At 42.8% G+C, this 16,226-nt stretch overlaps 1 protein-coding gene across 1 annotated transcript in view; it reads left to right on the top strand.

Annotated features, from left to right (window-relative positions):
* The window catches only part of MED9 (mediator complex subunit 9), a 36,789-nt gene extending 21,133 nt beyond the window's left edge, over positions 1–15,656 (top strand). Inside the window, exon 2 of the mRNA XM_078665211.1 lies at positions 13,673–15,656. Within this exon, the coding sequence (XP_078521337.1) occupies positions 13,673–13,889 (217 nt within the window). The 3' untranslated portion in view covers positions 13,890–15,656. The remainder of the gene's footprint in view (positions 1–13,672) is intronic.
* Positions 15,657–16,226: the final 570 nt, after the last annotated feature.

Below are 16,226 nucleotides of genomic sequence, written 5' to 3'. Positions count from 1 at the left end.
TTTAAAAGTGTCTTCTCCATAGTAAAGGATCTTAAAACCTCGTCAGATATTCTTACACCCTCTGTAATATCAGATGTTCAATGTGAGACCCTTGCTTCTTTTTTTGTGAAGAAGGTAGACACAATATATGGCTACTTCCCTCAACAAGTGGCTCAGAAGGGATCTATGTCTGGACCCTCTTGTAATCATATGTTGGGTGCCTTTCCACCTATCTCTCAAGAGGCATTGGTTACGCTCTGCCATAAGATTAAATCTGGCTCTCTTGCTGACCCCCTTAAGCCGGATCAATTCTTGAAATCATTGCCTGTGTTTCTACCATTTTTGAGCCATTTGATTAATCAGTCCCTGCTCGCATCTACGGTCCCTAATGCCTGGAAGCAAGCGAGGGTGGTCCCACTGTTGAAAAAGCCCAAGCTTAACACCACTAAATCAGAGAACGTCCGCCCCATCTCTCTCCTACCTTGGGTTTCCAAGATTTTGGAATCCTACATTAATTCCATACTTGCAGGCTATCTGGAGGAGAGCAACCTACTGGACCCCTCCCAGAACGATTTTCGGCCGATTCACAGTACAGAATCAGCCCTGTGACCGAGCATTTGAGGGGGGCCATAGATGAGGTTCGTACATTGGCACTGATTTTGTTAGAACTCAGTGCCGCATTCAACACTGTCTCCCACCAGATCCTGCTGCAGAGGTTGGAGGAGGTTGGGATCAGGGACTCTGCCCTTGAGTGGTTTGCCTCCTTTCTTGCTGATAGGACCTGTCAGGTTGCAGTCCCCCCTTCTGCATCCAAGATCCATACCATCAAATATGGGGTAAGGCAGGGCTCAGCTCTGAGCCCTACGCTGTTCAACGTGTATGTGCAACATTTAGCAGCAGTGGCAAAAAGCAGAGGGCTCACAGCAGTGTCCTATGCGGACGACGCACAGTTGGTAGTCGCTCTCTCAGATGACTCCGGTCAGGGCGCATGCAAATTCTGGAGGGATTTAGAGATCATATCTGAGAGGATGACTACCAACTGCCTTCAGTTAAATGCCAACAAGTCCAAGGCCCTGCTGGTTGGGAGAAACACTGAGGTGTGGAGTGAGCATTGGTGGCCTGCCAAGTTGGGCTGTGCACCTGCCCCCAAACAGCTGGTAAAAAATCTGGGTGTGTGGGTGGATTCTGTCCTTAGCTTTCAGACACAAACACAGAAAGTAGCAGGTTCATGTTTTGGCATTTTACGGGGGCTCAATCCAGTGCTGGGGTTCTTTGACCCGGCAATGAGGCAGGTGATTATCCAGGCATCTATTTTGTCTAGATTGGACCACGTCAACTCACTTTACTTGGGAGTTAACAAAGCAGAAGTTACAAGACTGCAAAGGGTCCAGAACACTGCTGCTAGAGCCTTGTTAAGTCTGCCCAGGACATGCCCCGCTTCCAGTGCTATTCGTCGGCTACATTGGCTGCCTGTAGCTAAACGCATTGAGTTTTAAACTCTTTGCATGTCCTTTAAAATCCTAAATCTTTCATCCCCAGATATCCTAGCCAATCTGCTCACACCCTACATACTTTCCAGTCAACTTCGATCCACAGGCCAGCATTTGGCGGTTTTTCCACGGGCGAGGAGGGTTTGTGCTGGTGGTCGCTCCTTCGGTTTATTGGCACCCAGACTTTGGAATGCGCTCCCCACCGCTATTCGTAGTATGGATAACTACCTGGCTTTTCGTAAGGCCATCAAAACGCACCTCTTTCCTTCCCCGTAGATTGTTGTTTGTTGTCCATTGTTCTGCTGTTTCTGTTTCAGAGCTGGGACGCCCCCTTGCCGGGGTAGCTGTGCGCTATATAAAACTGCATAGCATAGCAAAACTGCATAGCATAGCATACATATTTACAGTTGAAATGGAATTTGGTTTAATTATGTGAATACATTGTTACCGCTATCACTTTCCAGAAACTATACGGAAGGCGGCAACATTTTTAGATTGCCAGCTTGCACTTTCACCTTTCTTTTCAGTTACTGTACCTCTAAAATCTAGGCAGGCTTCAAAACTGTGTGTTTGTTTGTTTTTGTGGATATACATGAGTGAAGCACTAGGGTCTGATATTGCATGTTGAACCAGATCAAATTATTTATTTTATTAAATATCACTACCGCAAACGAGTGGTGTGATCATGCCGTCCCATATGAAAGTGGACATATACAGTGTATACTTAGCAGATGTCACCGTGACAGCTACAAAGTTCAGCGTTTTGATTAATTTATTTGTTTGATGTAGTTCTGACTTTTGTAAAGTACTGTAAACCATCTTGTGATCGACAACGAGCATTTCAGGTTAAATACACGCAAGAGGGACAAGTGTGTCATGGTCTGAGAAATGATTAGTTGCCAGTGATATGTTCTGAACTGATGGAGTCCAACCACCATGTATACTGTTTAAAATGCAAAGTACTGGAAAAGAGTGTTTGAAATGAACTGGAAACCAAGTGGCTGATTTTATTTTTTGTAAAACATGTTTATTGGCATTTAAGATTATTACATACATCACATCTTTCATTGCCTATGGTTTTGGCGTACAGGTGTTCCCGCCCGGGGACATAATATTGTGACATCAGAACATAATGTTTTGAAGGTGTTGAGCCTTTTCGCTCAGTCTATTAATTGGCGATGAACCCCATGGGTCTGTGTCTATCTACAGGTAACCTTCACGCATGTCACTCGCCTCAGGAAAACAAGTGGCTGATAGTCAGTTTTAGGCGCCTACCCGAAGGCTCAAGCTCCAAGCAGGATTAGTCCTGTCTTTGGTGGCCTTATCATATATTTGACTTTTGCGATGGGGTTTTATTGACCTCCTGGTGTTAAGAAAGTCAACTGCCAGTCTTGAGTTCCACATAGATAAACCTTGCATATGGAGGGTCCTTCCTATCAATGTCTTGTAGTGAGTTGGCCAATTTGTCAGGAAGTTAAAGGTGGCTGACCATTGAGATATGGGACATACAACCTAGCCAGGCAGTTTAGCGATCACTAATCTAAAGGCTTTATGTATAAGATAGATGGATTAGAATTTCATTCTAGCCACTGAGAGATGTCGGTGCAGGTGTGATGTGGTTATATTGTTTAAAGCCAAACAGGAGATTAGCGACATGGTTCTAAACTCACTAGGGAGGCTGTTCCATTAATCAAGGTAAGAGATACCACTGCAGGAAACACGCAATAGGAAACAACCCCTATGAGCTGATGAAAACAGTGAAAAGCAGATTGAGACCGCATTTATTTGGGTTTTGAAAGATAGTTGACTGTCGAACAGTACACCGAGGTTGCAGCATTTTTTCAGAGCCTGGGAGTGAGGAAAGTGATGGGGCGCCCCAGGACATTTGACCTTGAAGGTACGTCAAGAGGTTGGAGTATTAACCTCAAATAGTCTGCACATCACCGTGGCTGGGCATTGTGTCCTTCAGTGGAGTATGTACATCATAATGGTTATGTTATGTTTCATTACATGGTTTTGGTACATTGCAGTGTTTGCTATTTCTGCAGTCTCTTGGCCCTGTTTGGTGACTTGGGCGAGTACTCTGTTCTGATGTTTGAAGGTTATCACAAAGGACCGTCTCCAGAGTGCGAAGGGGTCGAGTCCTGTGGCTTTTCACTCACTTATGTGACTGCGTCTCACCCCATTACATCATTCTGTTTCTGCCTCTTCACAACTGTCCTTCTTTGTGAGGCAGCCTGTTCCTGGTTGTGCTGACTGTGTGACCCATCTAGAGTCCCATGCCTTCTTGTCCACAGTCTGCATTGGGTTTCCTGCCGGTTGACAAGTATGCTAAGTCCCGTCATGGAATCTGATCTTTTAACTCGTTTACCAGTCCTTTGTGGGTGTGCTCTGTGGCCTGTGCTTTGTCTGGTGGTGTCATCTGGTACCAAGACATTCATTAGCGTTTGTTTCTCCCCAAGTCACTGTTTTAATATTGTTTGTGATTATGTCCTTCCTGACGTGGTGTTCCACACTGCAGACTTTCCGATCCCAGGTGTAGTAATATTGGCACTACTGGTAGCCCTTAGCTTGTCTGGAATGTCTCTTAGATCCTGAAAGTCCTGGCAGTGTTCCATGAGAGATTGGGTGGGATTGTGTGACTCTCAGTCACATGTGGCTCCCCCTGTTCCTTTCTTGAATATCCCAAGGATATATTAATTCCCCCCTTCATTTTTTCTGTCTAGAAAATGAATCCATCATGAAACCATGACACCTCACCAAACGATAAGATGTTGGGGGAAATGTCAAGTGTAGACTGAGTGTGACCCCACTGCTAAATTGGTAGCAGTGAAACTGAAGAGGAAAGAAAGTTATCTTTTTAGATGGTTTCTGCTTTAAAAATTGGTGTAACGTTTAATCACCACTGACGGCAAGATAGGCACCCGCGTTCAGTTTTGGTACTATGACAGCATTCCAACTTTCTGTAGATCCACTCACTCTAAACTCGCGCAGTAGCATTTACCATCCCATTCAAATGTTTTAATACATCTACACGAGCTGCTCACTCTCCACTATAATGATTTGTGCAGTATTACTTTTGTTGATCAGGTGAGCCCATGTGTGCTGGCACCTTTCGTGGTGCAATATGCTTGCCACAAAACTGCGCCTTCTTATCTTGGTCTTCATCCTTAAATTTGAAGTCTGCTTCATCATTAAATTGAGCCTTCCTGCATTTGTTTGGCCAACATGGCTTTTCATCCTGGACTGGTCTCAGAGGGAGTCCCTCTTTGTAGCCGGTGTCTTGTCGCACTTAGAAGTTGCTGACATCATCAGGGCTTGGTGTTTAGTCTCATGTACATGTCAGATAGGGTTAGTCTAACCTTAGAGTTTGTATGTTGGAGGCTCAAATTGAACGCATGTACACATAAAGGGCTGCTTGTTGTAGACTCAAGTGGAAGCTCAACACACAGCTTAAGAGTTGCGTCATGTAACATCCAGCATATTCTACTGTACTGGATAAAAAGTGGGTGTAGTATCCTGAAATAGAATCTCATGTAGATTTTAGGATTTAGATTATGGAGGCTCAGTTGCAGGCTCTACTAAAGTTTACGATTCGGGTGTTGGCGCTTATGTGGCTTCTTGTGTCTAGCGTAGGGGTTTGATATTGGAAGTTACGTTGCCTTTTCATTTACACAGTAAGGATTGGATGTAGCCGCCTCATCCAGATTCTAATGTACACTTTAAGGGTCGGGATGTAGAGGCTTTAATGTACCCCAGCAGGCCACCATCCCTGCAAATGCTGGCCATTCCCAATGGGTCACAAATTGCGACCTGCCTCATGAAAATTGATGAGGCAGGTCATTTGCAACCACATTAGCAATCTTTAACAGTGTCTGAGACACTGTTGTACATTATATTTTACGAGCCGCAAAACGTTGCAATTTGCGATCGGTGTAGAGGTTTCTCTTGTGGAGACTGCAAATTAACTAACTGTTAATCCTTTTAAGCGAGTGCCTTGTAGAAGAGGATACTTTGTGAAGGGCACGCTCAAGAATGAACTACCGCAAAGGCAGATCAGTAACCATCTGTTCTTTTACCTATGTGATAGACCTCTCGCCCCCATGGTTAGCACATCACATGTACAGTAGGTTTTCCTGATGTGACCTGCACCACTTCACCATGGCGGGTGCAGGAGCAGTGACGTGGAGCCGCCGCGAATGACCGCGGTGATGTGTTGGAGAGACATACGTGTGTGGTGGACCTCTGAATACTGACTGCGTAGGGCTTGAAGTGATGAATATTAAGGCGATGCGAGGACCATCTGCTGCCTCATGTTAATATTTACAACTGAGTCATATTTAGAGTCCTCACTCTAGCCAGGTGTTTTCTATTGATGTGGGCTGTGGATGGGTCTGAGGTAACATGGGGCCGTTTCTTCTTGGAAACTGGGCACGGAAAACGAGAATAGCGGTTGATATTCATCAAGGTTTTTTTAAGTAAGCTGTGAATAGTTGTGCCCGGGTCTTCCCTTCTGCGCTTCGAGCATGCTGTATTAGCGCCAGGATTGTTTCAACTTTGCACACAGAGCGCTTCCTCTTGTAGGGGCCATCCAGTGAATAATATGTCTCAAAGCCCGAAGAGACCTCATCAAAAAAAGAAACATTCTGGAAGGCCTACGGTTGGTGATTGTTAAGGTTCCAGAATTGGGTAAAATGTACTTCTCTCTAGGCTGAATGGCCCCTGTAAAGTGAGAAAATAGCCGGAAACGTTTCACTGCATTTAATACTTTCTAGATATATCATTTTTATAGTATTTCTATTGATCTATCCACTCGTTATCTGATAAGTTGAGGAGGTATACCAGCCCTGTTTGTTGTTACAACACAGTGACTCAAAGAGTTGTGTCTGGTGGAGTCCATTATTCAAGCCTTAGTGTCAGACTTCATAGTAAAACAAGTATTGCCATGGTCAGAATGTCTTGGCTTAGGGACTTATTGGCTTTTCCAATGCCTTTTGGAGATGCTGTGCAGCTAGGCCAGAAGGGAAATAAGAGGGGGGGAGGGTGAAGGATAAATGTTTTAGGCATTAGTTTCCAATCTTCCTAGCAAATTTACGTCACCAATGCAATTGTGTGTTGTGAGCGAACCAAGAATTTACAGGAGTTGGGCCCGTCCATTACTTACCTTGGGTTAGCTTTACTTTGGCACTCATTTGCTTGCTGGTTATTCAATGATTTTCCGTTTTCCCAGCTAGTGTATCTTGTGTTTATCCCTCGTCCTTTTGTTTCCCTTATTTACCACCAAGTCTTTTTTCAAGGTATGAAATATTAGTGAGCATGCCTTGCACAATACAGATGTATGCTGTTTGTTGGAACTTGGATTTGTTCCTTTAAATGAGAGAGGGAACATATGTTTCAGTAAATGCACCTTCATATGCAGTCAGGGTAGTGAGTGTATGGTCTCCAACATTGACAACCTGGAGAAAAAACGCAAGTGGCTCAAAGTATTTTTAATAGTTAAAGTTTACGTGTGTTGTAGTAAGCATGGCCAATAGCCTAAAGTGAGTTCCATGTGAGTACACTTGTTTCTCTTTAAAAGGGAATCCGCTGTAAAGGAAAAACAGATCTATTTTTCTACATCGATAACAATCACTAACAATGGACATTTCAGGATGTTGCTTTCTTTGATGACGTCTGCTTGTGTTCTACAATGTACTGAGACCTCACTTAGTGGATGACTCTTTTAATGGTAGTGGTGGATATCTATCCCCGCTGCATGAAAGGTGAGAGAATCCAGATGGTGATTTGCGAAGGTTGTTCTCGAAGGGTAAGCATTTCAAGGCTAGCCAAATGCGTGAGCAATGTGTGAGATGTTCACCACCTGCATGAACATGGTGTCATACCCCTAGAAACACTGAGTTTTCTGTCTCCTCCATCAAGGAGTACGGTAGGTGTTATTATGGCTTGGTCACACAGTGGATACGCATTTTCTATTACAGTTTTGAGTGGTAATGACACAACGTATGGTGTGTGTGTATATATATATGTTTGTGAATGTACTATTTTGCATTTAGACAGAAAAGTGGTTTTGCTTTTTCCTTTGTGGTTCTCAATAGCGCCGTACTTTCGTTGTAATTTGGCTACCTTAACTGATTGTGTAAAGTTACCTTTATACAAAACCACGTAGGGCCATATGTATCAAGGCCAAATGGGTTCGCAAACGCCGAAATTCACAGAATTTCGGCGTTTGCGAACTCATTTTCGCAAAATGGTATGTATGAAAGAATTTGGGTGCAAAATAAGGAATCGCAGAATTTGCCATTCCTTACTTTTCGATTGCATTTAAGGAATCGCAAATTTCGCGATTCCTTAAATGCAATGTATTAAGCAAAAAAAATTCCAAAATGCCCTTAAGGAATCGCAAATTAAGTTGCGATTTCCTTGAAAAATGCACATTTCAGCACTTTTCAAAGTGCCATGTGACGCACATACATGCCCTTAGGGCATGTATGTGCTCCACATGTGCACCCATACTTATTTCAGGGGTGCAACAGGGTGTCCTTTGGACACCCCTGCACCCTTGAAATTATTCTTAATTTGCGATTAGCAAATTGAGAATCGCAAATTGAGAATCAATTACCATTCCTTCCTATGGGCCAGGAGGCCCATAGAAATTAATGGGAAAGTATTACTTAATTGCGAATTCGCATTTGCGAATTCGCAATTAAGGAATATCAAGAAATCGCTAAAATATTGCGATTTTCTTGATACATACCAATTAGCAATTCTGAAATGGCGATTTCTTAAAAATCGCTATTACAGAATCGCTAATTGGTATCTTGATACACATGGGCCTTACGGCCAGATTCATCAAGCGAAATGCGCTCGCAAAAGGGCCAGATTCTGAGAAGCTGGCCCTTTGCGAGTGCAATTTTTGCATTTGGGATTCATCATCCCAAATGCAAAAATCGCTAATAAAGAATTCGCAGATTTGCGAGGATTAGCATTTAAGGAATCTCTATTAGAGATTCCTTAAATGCTATTCATGAAACATTTAAAAATTGCGAATTCGCAGTTTAGGACCGCTATTTACCACGAAGTCAAACCTCGTGGTAAATAGCGAAAACTTAGAAAAATGCATTTAAATGCATTTTTCTAAGTTGCATGTTACACACACACATGTCCTTTGGACATGTGTGTGCGCAACACCAATGTAGATTACATTTCAGGGGTGCTACAGGGTGTCCTTTGGACACCCTGGCACCCTTGAAATCGCAATCTTATTTGCGATTAGCTAATTGCAAATCGCAAATAAGGAATGACTCCCCATGCATTCCTATGGGCCTTTAGGCCCATAGGAATGAATGGGGAGTTATTCCTTATTTGCGATTAGCAATTAGCTAATCGCAAATAAGGAATCAGTGGGAATCGCAAATTCTATTGCGATTCCTACATGAATCCCGTTTTGCGAGTCTGTAATAGCGATTCCTTATGAATCGCTATTACAGACTCGCAAAACGGGACTTTGATGAATCTAGCAGTTAGTCCAGTCTTTTGATGAGCAAAACGAAATTACATGCTAACTTGACTTACTTAAAAAAAATATATTTATTATCCTAACTCCTTATGGAGGGTTCCATTAAGCGTAATTATATGTGCAGAAAATCTCGAGGGCCCCTAGACACAAATTACTTGGTGGGGTCATTATTGTGTGTTGCATCTCTGCCAGACAACTTTTTGAGGGCCCAGCCTCAAAAGTCTCTTGAGCCCTCTGTAGCCCTGTCCACCTCTCCCTCCTGAGGGCCGAGTGCCCTTAATTAATAGTAACCAGGGATCTAGAGCCTATTAATTAAAACGGACAATGGAAGCCATAGCGTCCCCTACTCGAAGTATAGGATATTCTCTCTAGCAGCGGCTTGTTGTTGTGTTGTCTGCTGCTCCAACCGTCTGAAGTCCGAGCACCTGTGTGTTTTTCTCTGAAGCATCCTTCTCGGTGGCACGCCACGCACGACCTGTGTTCACTCGTGAAGGACACGATTCTGGTGTGAATCACCCTAGGTTCTCAGAAGGGAACTGAGCTCGCGCTGGAGGCGCGCGCGGGTATTTACCAGACAGTCACTGAGGGGGCGCGCGCTCCAACGATGCGATCTCCAGGGACCTAATGAGTGCATCTAGTTGCAAAAATGCACGAGATTGAGCTCGTTCACCTGAAGCCCATATTTCCTCGAAGCATAGATTCCCAAAGTAACGGTTGTTTTTGTGTCACAGTCAAGTTTGAACAAGCTTTGTGTAAGACCCTGTTGTTTGTGCAGACAGGACAATAAACTCGTGTTCGAATGAAATTCACGTTCAGGATGTTAGTTGAGTGTGTGCCTTTCTTGTGTATTTATTTTTAAGAATAGAAAAAATGGAAATAGACCCCCAGATTCATCATGCTCCTCTTTTGCGAGTCCTTAATAGCGATTATTAAGGAATCGCTATTAAAGACTCGCAAAACGGGATGCATGTAGAAATCGCAAAATTAATAGCGATTTCTACGTCTTCTTTATTTGCGATTCGCTAATTGCGAATCGCAAATAAGGAATGACTCCCCACTCATTCCTATGGGCCAAAGGCCCATAGGAATGAATGGGGAGTCAATCCTTATTTGCGATTAGCAATTAGCGAATCGCAAATAAGGAAGCGATTTCAAGGGTGCCAGGGTGTCCAAAGGACACCCTGTAGCACCCCTGAAATGGTGATTTACACTGGTGTTGCGCACACACATGTCCAAAGGACATGTGTGTGTGTAACATCCAACATAGAAAAATGCACTAAAGTTCATTTTTCTAAGTTTTCGCTATTTACCACAAAGTCGGACTTCGCGGTAAATAGCGGCCAAAAATTGCGAATTCGCAATTCTGAAATGGTTCATGAATTGCATTTAAGGAATCTCAAATAGAGATTCCTTAAATGCAATTCCTCGCAATTTAGCGATTCCAAAATCTGCGATTTTTGCATTTGGGATGATGAATCCCAAATGCAAAAAAAGCGCTTGCAAAGGGCCAGATTCGCAGAATCTGGCCCTTTGCGAGCCGATTTCTGCTTCATGAATCTGGCTGATAGTCTTCTTATGAGCGACTCAACGGAGTGTAAGCTGTGCTGATTGACAGCATTGTGGGTTTTTAAAGTTTGTCTTATAAGTAGCTGTAGATGAATACGTTTGCCTGTAATATACATTCTTTAACATTTCCATCACGCAGTCGTGTTAATTTGGAATCGGTTGTAAAGCGCATTTTTCTTGACACAGGGCAAAATTGTGTTGGTTTCAATGTGGGCCACCGGAATTATGCGATTCTGCATTTGCTTCTTATTGTCCTCATAAGTATGGATTTGCTTCGTTTGCCACACAATCCATCATCTGGCGCATAATCTGCAGATTTCAACAAAAACAAATTTGTTTCTAGCTCAAAATCAAAAGTTACTAAATATGTGGTCACGTCTTCGCTTATAGTGGACCCCCTTAGCAAAAATGAATTTGTTGCTTATTTCTATATTTGATTATTAAACCAGTACTAATGAAGTGAAATCTTTGCCAGACGGTATAACCATGTGTAAAAATGACAAAATAATTAAATAATACTATAAAAAAATGCAATATGCCGCATTCTTTGCCTTTTACAGCTGCATAATTCAATTAACCCTGCTGCTTAATTTGGAACTCCTCTGCTGCATAATTCCCGTGATTCTGGTTTTAATAGATATGTATGAAGGGGCAGAACTGGCCTCAGTCTAGCTTGAACCCCAAACCTCTGGCTCCAGCCAACTTACCAGCACCCTCAGCCCAAGAGCGGCCCGTCCCACACTTTGTAGGCATGCTTTTTGTGCCTGTAGAAAGTGAGTCTTTAGATTCTCTGTAATCAAGTATTTCTTGGTGACTGAGGTCTTGAGTTGACCGTGTTGTGTTGGCAGTCTAAATGTCCCAATGTTATGAGATAGTAGATCTATTGCCACGTTGTACCTCACTTTCGTTACAATAAGCTTGGCATAAATGGATGGTAGGTGTTAAATGGCTTGGTCACACAGTGGATCCACGTTTTCTATTACAATTGTGAGTGGTACTGACATACCCTAAGGCAGTTCTTAATTATATTAAGTGCCAGGGCTCTGACCAGGAGGCCACTGCAGCTTGCACCACCCATCGCCCTTGTCATTGCTGCCAAAACAACTACTAACCATCTCTCTCGCATGTAAATGTGACAGTTCAGATTATTCCTGGTCCCCAAAGCTAAAGGAATGGCTGGGGAGGCAAGTATTATCAATTTTTAATGTATATTGTTTTCCTAAGCAACTGTTACACTGCTCATCTCTAAATTATAAGAACAGTGCCACAATGTGGCAGACTGACCTAAGTGTGGTGTTGACAATTAGGTGCCGAGCACCGGAAACCAATTAAGTGCCTGTGCTCAGCACCAGAAAGCACTGGCTCAAATTAAGCACTGCCCTATGGTGTGTGTGTATATATATATGTGTGTGTATATATATATGTATATATATATATATATATATATATATATATATATGTTTGTGAATGTATCAGTTTGCATTTAGACGGAGAACTGCCAGGAAAACAGGTAAGCACCTGTTCTGTCATCAGGAAGGTGTGTTTACTTTTTACTTCATAGTTCTCAACTTTTCTGTACTTTCATTGCAATTTGGATACTTTAACTGATAGTGATGTTGCACAAAAGTAGCTTTACACTAACAGCTAGATTCATGAAGCAGAAATCGCCTCGCAAAGGGCCAGATTCTGCGAATCTGGCCCTTTGCGAGCGCTTTTTTTGCATTTGGGATTCATCATCCCAAATGCAAAAATCGCAGATTTTGAAATCGCTAAATTGCGAGGAATTGCATTTAAGGAATCTCTATTCGAGATTCCTTAAATGCAATTCATGAACCATTACAGAATTGCGAATTTGAAATTTTTGGCCGCTATTTACCACGAAGTCTGACTTCGTGGTAAATAGCGAAAACATAGAAATTTGAACTTTAGTGCATTTTTCTATGTTGGATGTTACACACACATGTCCTTTGGACGTGTGTGCGCAACACCAGTGTAAATCACCATTTCAGGGGTGCTACAGGGTGTCCTTTGGACACCCTGGCACCCTTGAAATCGCTTCCTTATTTGCGATTCGCTAATTGCGAATCGCAAATAAGGATTGAGTCCCCATTCATTCCTATGGGCCTTTGGCCCATAGGAATGAATGGGGAGTCATTCCTTATTTGCAATTAGCAATTAGTGAATCGCAAATAAGGAAGATGTAGAAATCGCTATTAATTTTGCGATTTCTACATGCATCCCGTTTTGCGAGTCTTTAATAGCGATTCCTTAATAATTGCTATTAAGGACTCGCAAAAGAAGAGCATAATGAATATGGGGGATAGTCCCATCTGTGGATGGCCAAAACTAAGTTATATGAAAGATTGACTTACTCGTTTTTTATCCCATCTTTAAGTCATCCAGCACCAAGGAACACTAATAGAACATTGTTCATTTTGATAAAGTGAAAGAAAAGCATAGTCCTTTTCAGAAAAGACAGTTCTACAGTAAACATCTGCCATGCCCACTATAGTCATTGCAAGGCACTTTATCTCTCTGCAGTGCCCATGTCTTAAACCGAGTCTTCCATTTGGCTCCAGATTCGAGCAAACCTTTGAGAATCTGGTTTGCGTACCACTGAAGACCAACAGTGGCTTTTGGGTTTAATTGGGAGTTTCAAGGGTACGTTCAGGGTTCTGTTTCAGTAATCTAAACCCTTCCAATCTCTCTATTCCAAGCGAATGTACTTCTTCCACTTCCACACTAACTTTCCCTGTGCTCCATCTAGTGATAGTGATTTTATTTTCAGAACGCTGTGCTGCAGGAATCCCTCCACAGCTAAAACTCTGGCCACATCCCAACACATAGATAACTGGGCAAGGAAAGTAGTTTCAGATGCTGGCATCACATTTAAATGGGTCAGTTCATTCTCCAGCTGGCATCCTGTCTGCAGCGTGATATGCTGAGGGCCCCTGGCTGCTTTAAGCAGATATTTTCTCATTAGCGATCACATTTCAGACAAGCTGGCGAACATTTAATGGGAGATCAGATGCTGTTTATTCTTTAAATTGGTGGTTCTATGTTACTCATCAGAAGCATGTCCATATTGTCAACAGCGTCTGTTTTTCTGTTCCCACTGCAGCATGGACAAAGACAGCCAGGACGTGCACCAGGAGCTGAACAGGCTGAAGAACAAGTTCCAGGAGATGCGCAGGATGATCGGCGCCATGCCCGGGATCGACTTGAGCCCCGAGCAACAGCAGCAGGAGCAGCGCAACCTGAGGGACCAGGTCCGGACCAAGAATGAGCTCCTGCAGAAGTACAAGACGCTCTGCATGTTTGAGATCCCCAAGGAGTAGACCACCTCTGCACTGTAAATGTCATTCTATGTACTGTGACACAGTGGGTTTATTAGTTGGAGCATTATCATCTGCATTAACCTCAGGACTGTTCATTTTGAGGTGGGTGTTGTTTTGCATGGATGGTCTTGTTTAGCCATTCGGGTGATCATTGTGCTTCAGTTATAATTTGTTGTAACTTGCCATGCTCACTCGGTGACAGCAAGAGTCTCGTTGTTTTTTTTTATTCAGCCTTCTGTGTGAAAAAGTGATTGGAGCCTGACATATCCTCCATTCATGGAGATCCACCCTAAAATAAAGAGCTCTGTACTCCGTGCCAGCCTGGGTCACCTGTATACAGGCGTTTTTTGAAGCACCCAGAAGAGTCCAGCCAATTTTGAAATGTTGACTATGTCCCAACAGTATGACCGCAAGGCTGTTATGCCTCGGTCAACAGAGCACGAGATTTCCAAAGGTTGGCAGAGCAAGATAGCCGGTGATGTAATAATTAGAGTTGAATCCAGGACATCCCAGTGAACTCAAACAGCCCACGGTTGCATGAACTCTCAAGAGTCATTAGAACCGGGTAATTATCTCACCAATCCAGACACTGACCCCGAATGACTGTGAAAGTATATGATTAAACGCATGTCCTAAACCAGTTGAATTATTGGAAGTCAGTCCTCATTTTTCCAGTTAGGTTAAACACTTTTATATCGTGAGATTCTTGGTTCTGCAGCTTCTTCTCGCCATTAAAAAGTTGTGCAGCCTCTGCATGCGAAGAGTCTCTTAGGGTTTGCTGGCAAATTTTCAAAACCTGGTGGGTTCTGCATGCAGCTATTATGACAAAGTGTCTGGCAGCATAGTTCACTCTGCCAGTGACCGCTGATATGGAAAATCAAAATTGAAAAGCAGATGGCGACTTTTCACCATGACCCACCTTGCCTCATCTGACTTTCAGGTCCAGCTAGTGTGAAATTCTATACGCCCCTTCTTGAGTATTTTGGAATGTCGCCTTTTAATAGCTGCTACAGTCACAGAGTCATGTATACTCTTCCAATAACCAATGAAATCCCCAGTACCAGTGCATTTTTACGATCTTCTTTTGGTTAGGAACCAGGTCTTACACTCTGATGATTGTTCTGAATCTGTACTGGGTCCCTGGCATACTAAACACTGGGAGTACAAAAAGCAAACATATCTTCTCGTTTTAATCCATATAACTAGGTTCGTGTATTAAAGTCTTCATTGTAAAACCTTTTCTAGTTGTGGAAGTGATGAAACCTGATCGGCCATGTAAAACGATCAATTGAATATCTGTCAATTACTAAAAATGTGTTAATTGGATTGTCTGCTTACCATAATAACAACAAACACTATTTTCCATGTTCTCAAAGATGTGATGAATTAAAGGATGTTACAGTAATTATTTCCAAGGCTATTGATTGGACGATACTTAGGTTACCGAGCCATATGGGGGCAACAGCAATAGAGCTTGTAGATCAACAAATTATCAAAAAGGGATCTTCGCCTTCGCCAGTGGCTATGTGTTGGGCTCCAGGAGGCGGCCATTGCCTATAGAATAGGGGGAAATGTTCCAAATCCGTATGTTAGCCAAGCGGGGCAAACAAGACCAAAACTTATAGGAGCTCGTAGTCTATGTTGTAACATCCTTTGAAACATCAATTGAAAGAACAGTTTTTAATCTCTCAGTGTATCAAAAGGTGGCATTTTTTTTGTAATTGAGTTTGCTAAACTTTCATTGACAAATAAAATGGAGAACTGGGACGCGTGGAATATTCCTTCTGTGACTAGGTGTGACCTCCAGATCTGTTTCCTTTTGAGGCATGTTTTTACTATTCAGCATTTACTCTTGTATTGTCTACAGTGTCTTTGGTTTTTTAACTCAGAGCTTCATGCTTCGTTTCTTAGCATTGTAATAAGAGTTATTACTGTTACCAACTTAACAGTAGGTATTACATTTAGCGACCTCCGAAGGATAGAAGACAGTATGCATGGCTGGGATGGGTCAAATTTAAATCCATGTGCATTCTGCGTAAAACTCTGAATGGGGCTGGATCAGCTTACCTCAGTCAACATATTGGGCGTCGTACTCCTCAGCGAAAACTCAGATCAGCATCGCCCTCCCTCCTTGTGGTTTCAAGGATAAAGACGTTAAAGTGGGGTGGCAGAAGCTTTCTCCACCTGGCCCCGAAACTATGGACAACATTGCCAATCTGCTGCTGTTCAGGAAAGCTTTGAAAACATGGTTATTCGTTCCTTAACCATAGCCGATCTTACGGTCCTTGCATAGATTTATGACAGCTAGCGCTAAGACGCCACGGCATACACGCGCTC

This window comes from Lissotriton helveticus, chromosome 10, assembly GCF_964261635.1.
Source record: "Lissotriton helveticus chromosome 10, aLisHel1.1, whole genome shotgun sequence".
In the NCBI taxonomy this organism is placed as follows: Eukaryota; Metazoa; Chordata; class Amphibia; order Caudata; family Salamandridae; genus Lissotriton; species Lissotriton helveticus.
The sequence above is the reverse complement of the archived record's forward strand: the minus strand, read 5'-3'. Positions and strand labels throughout refer to the sequence as shown.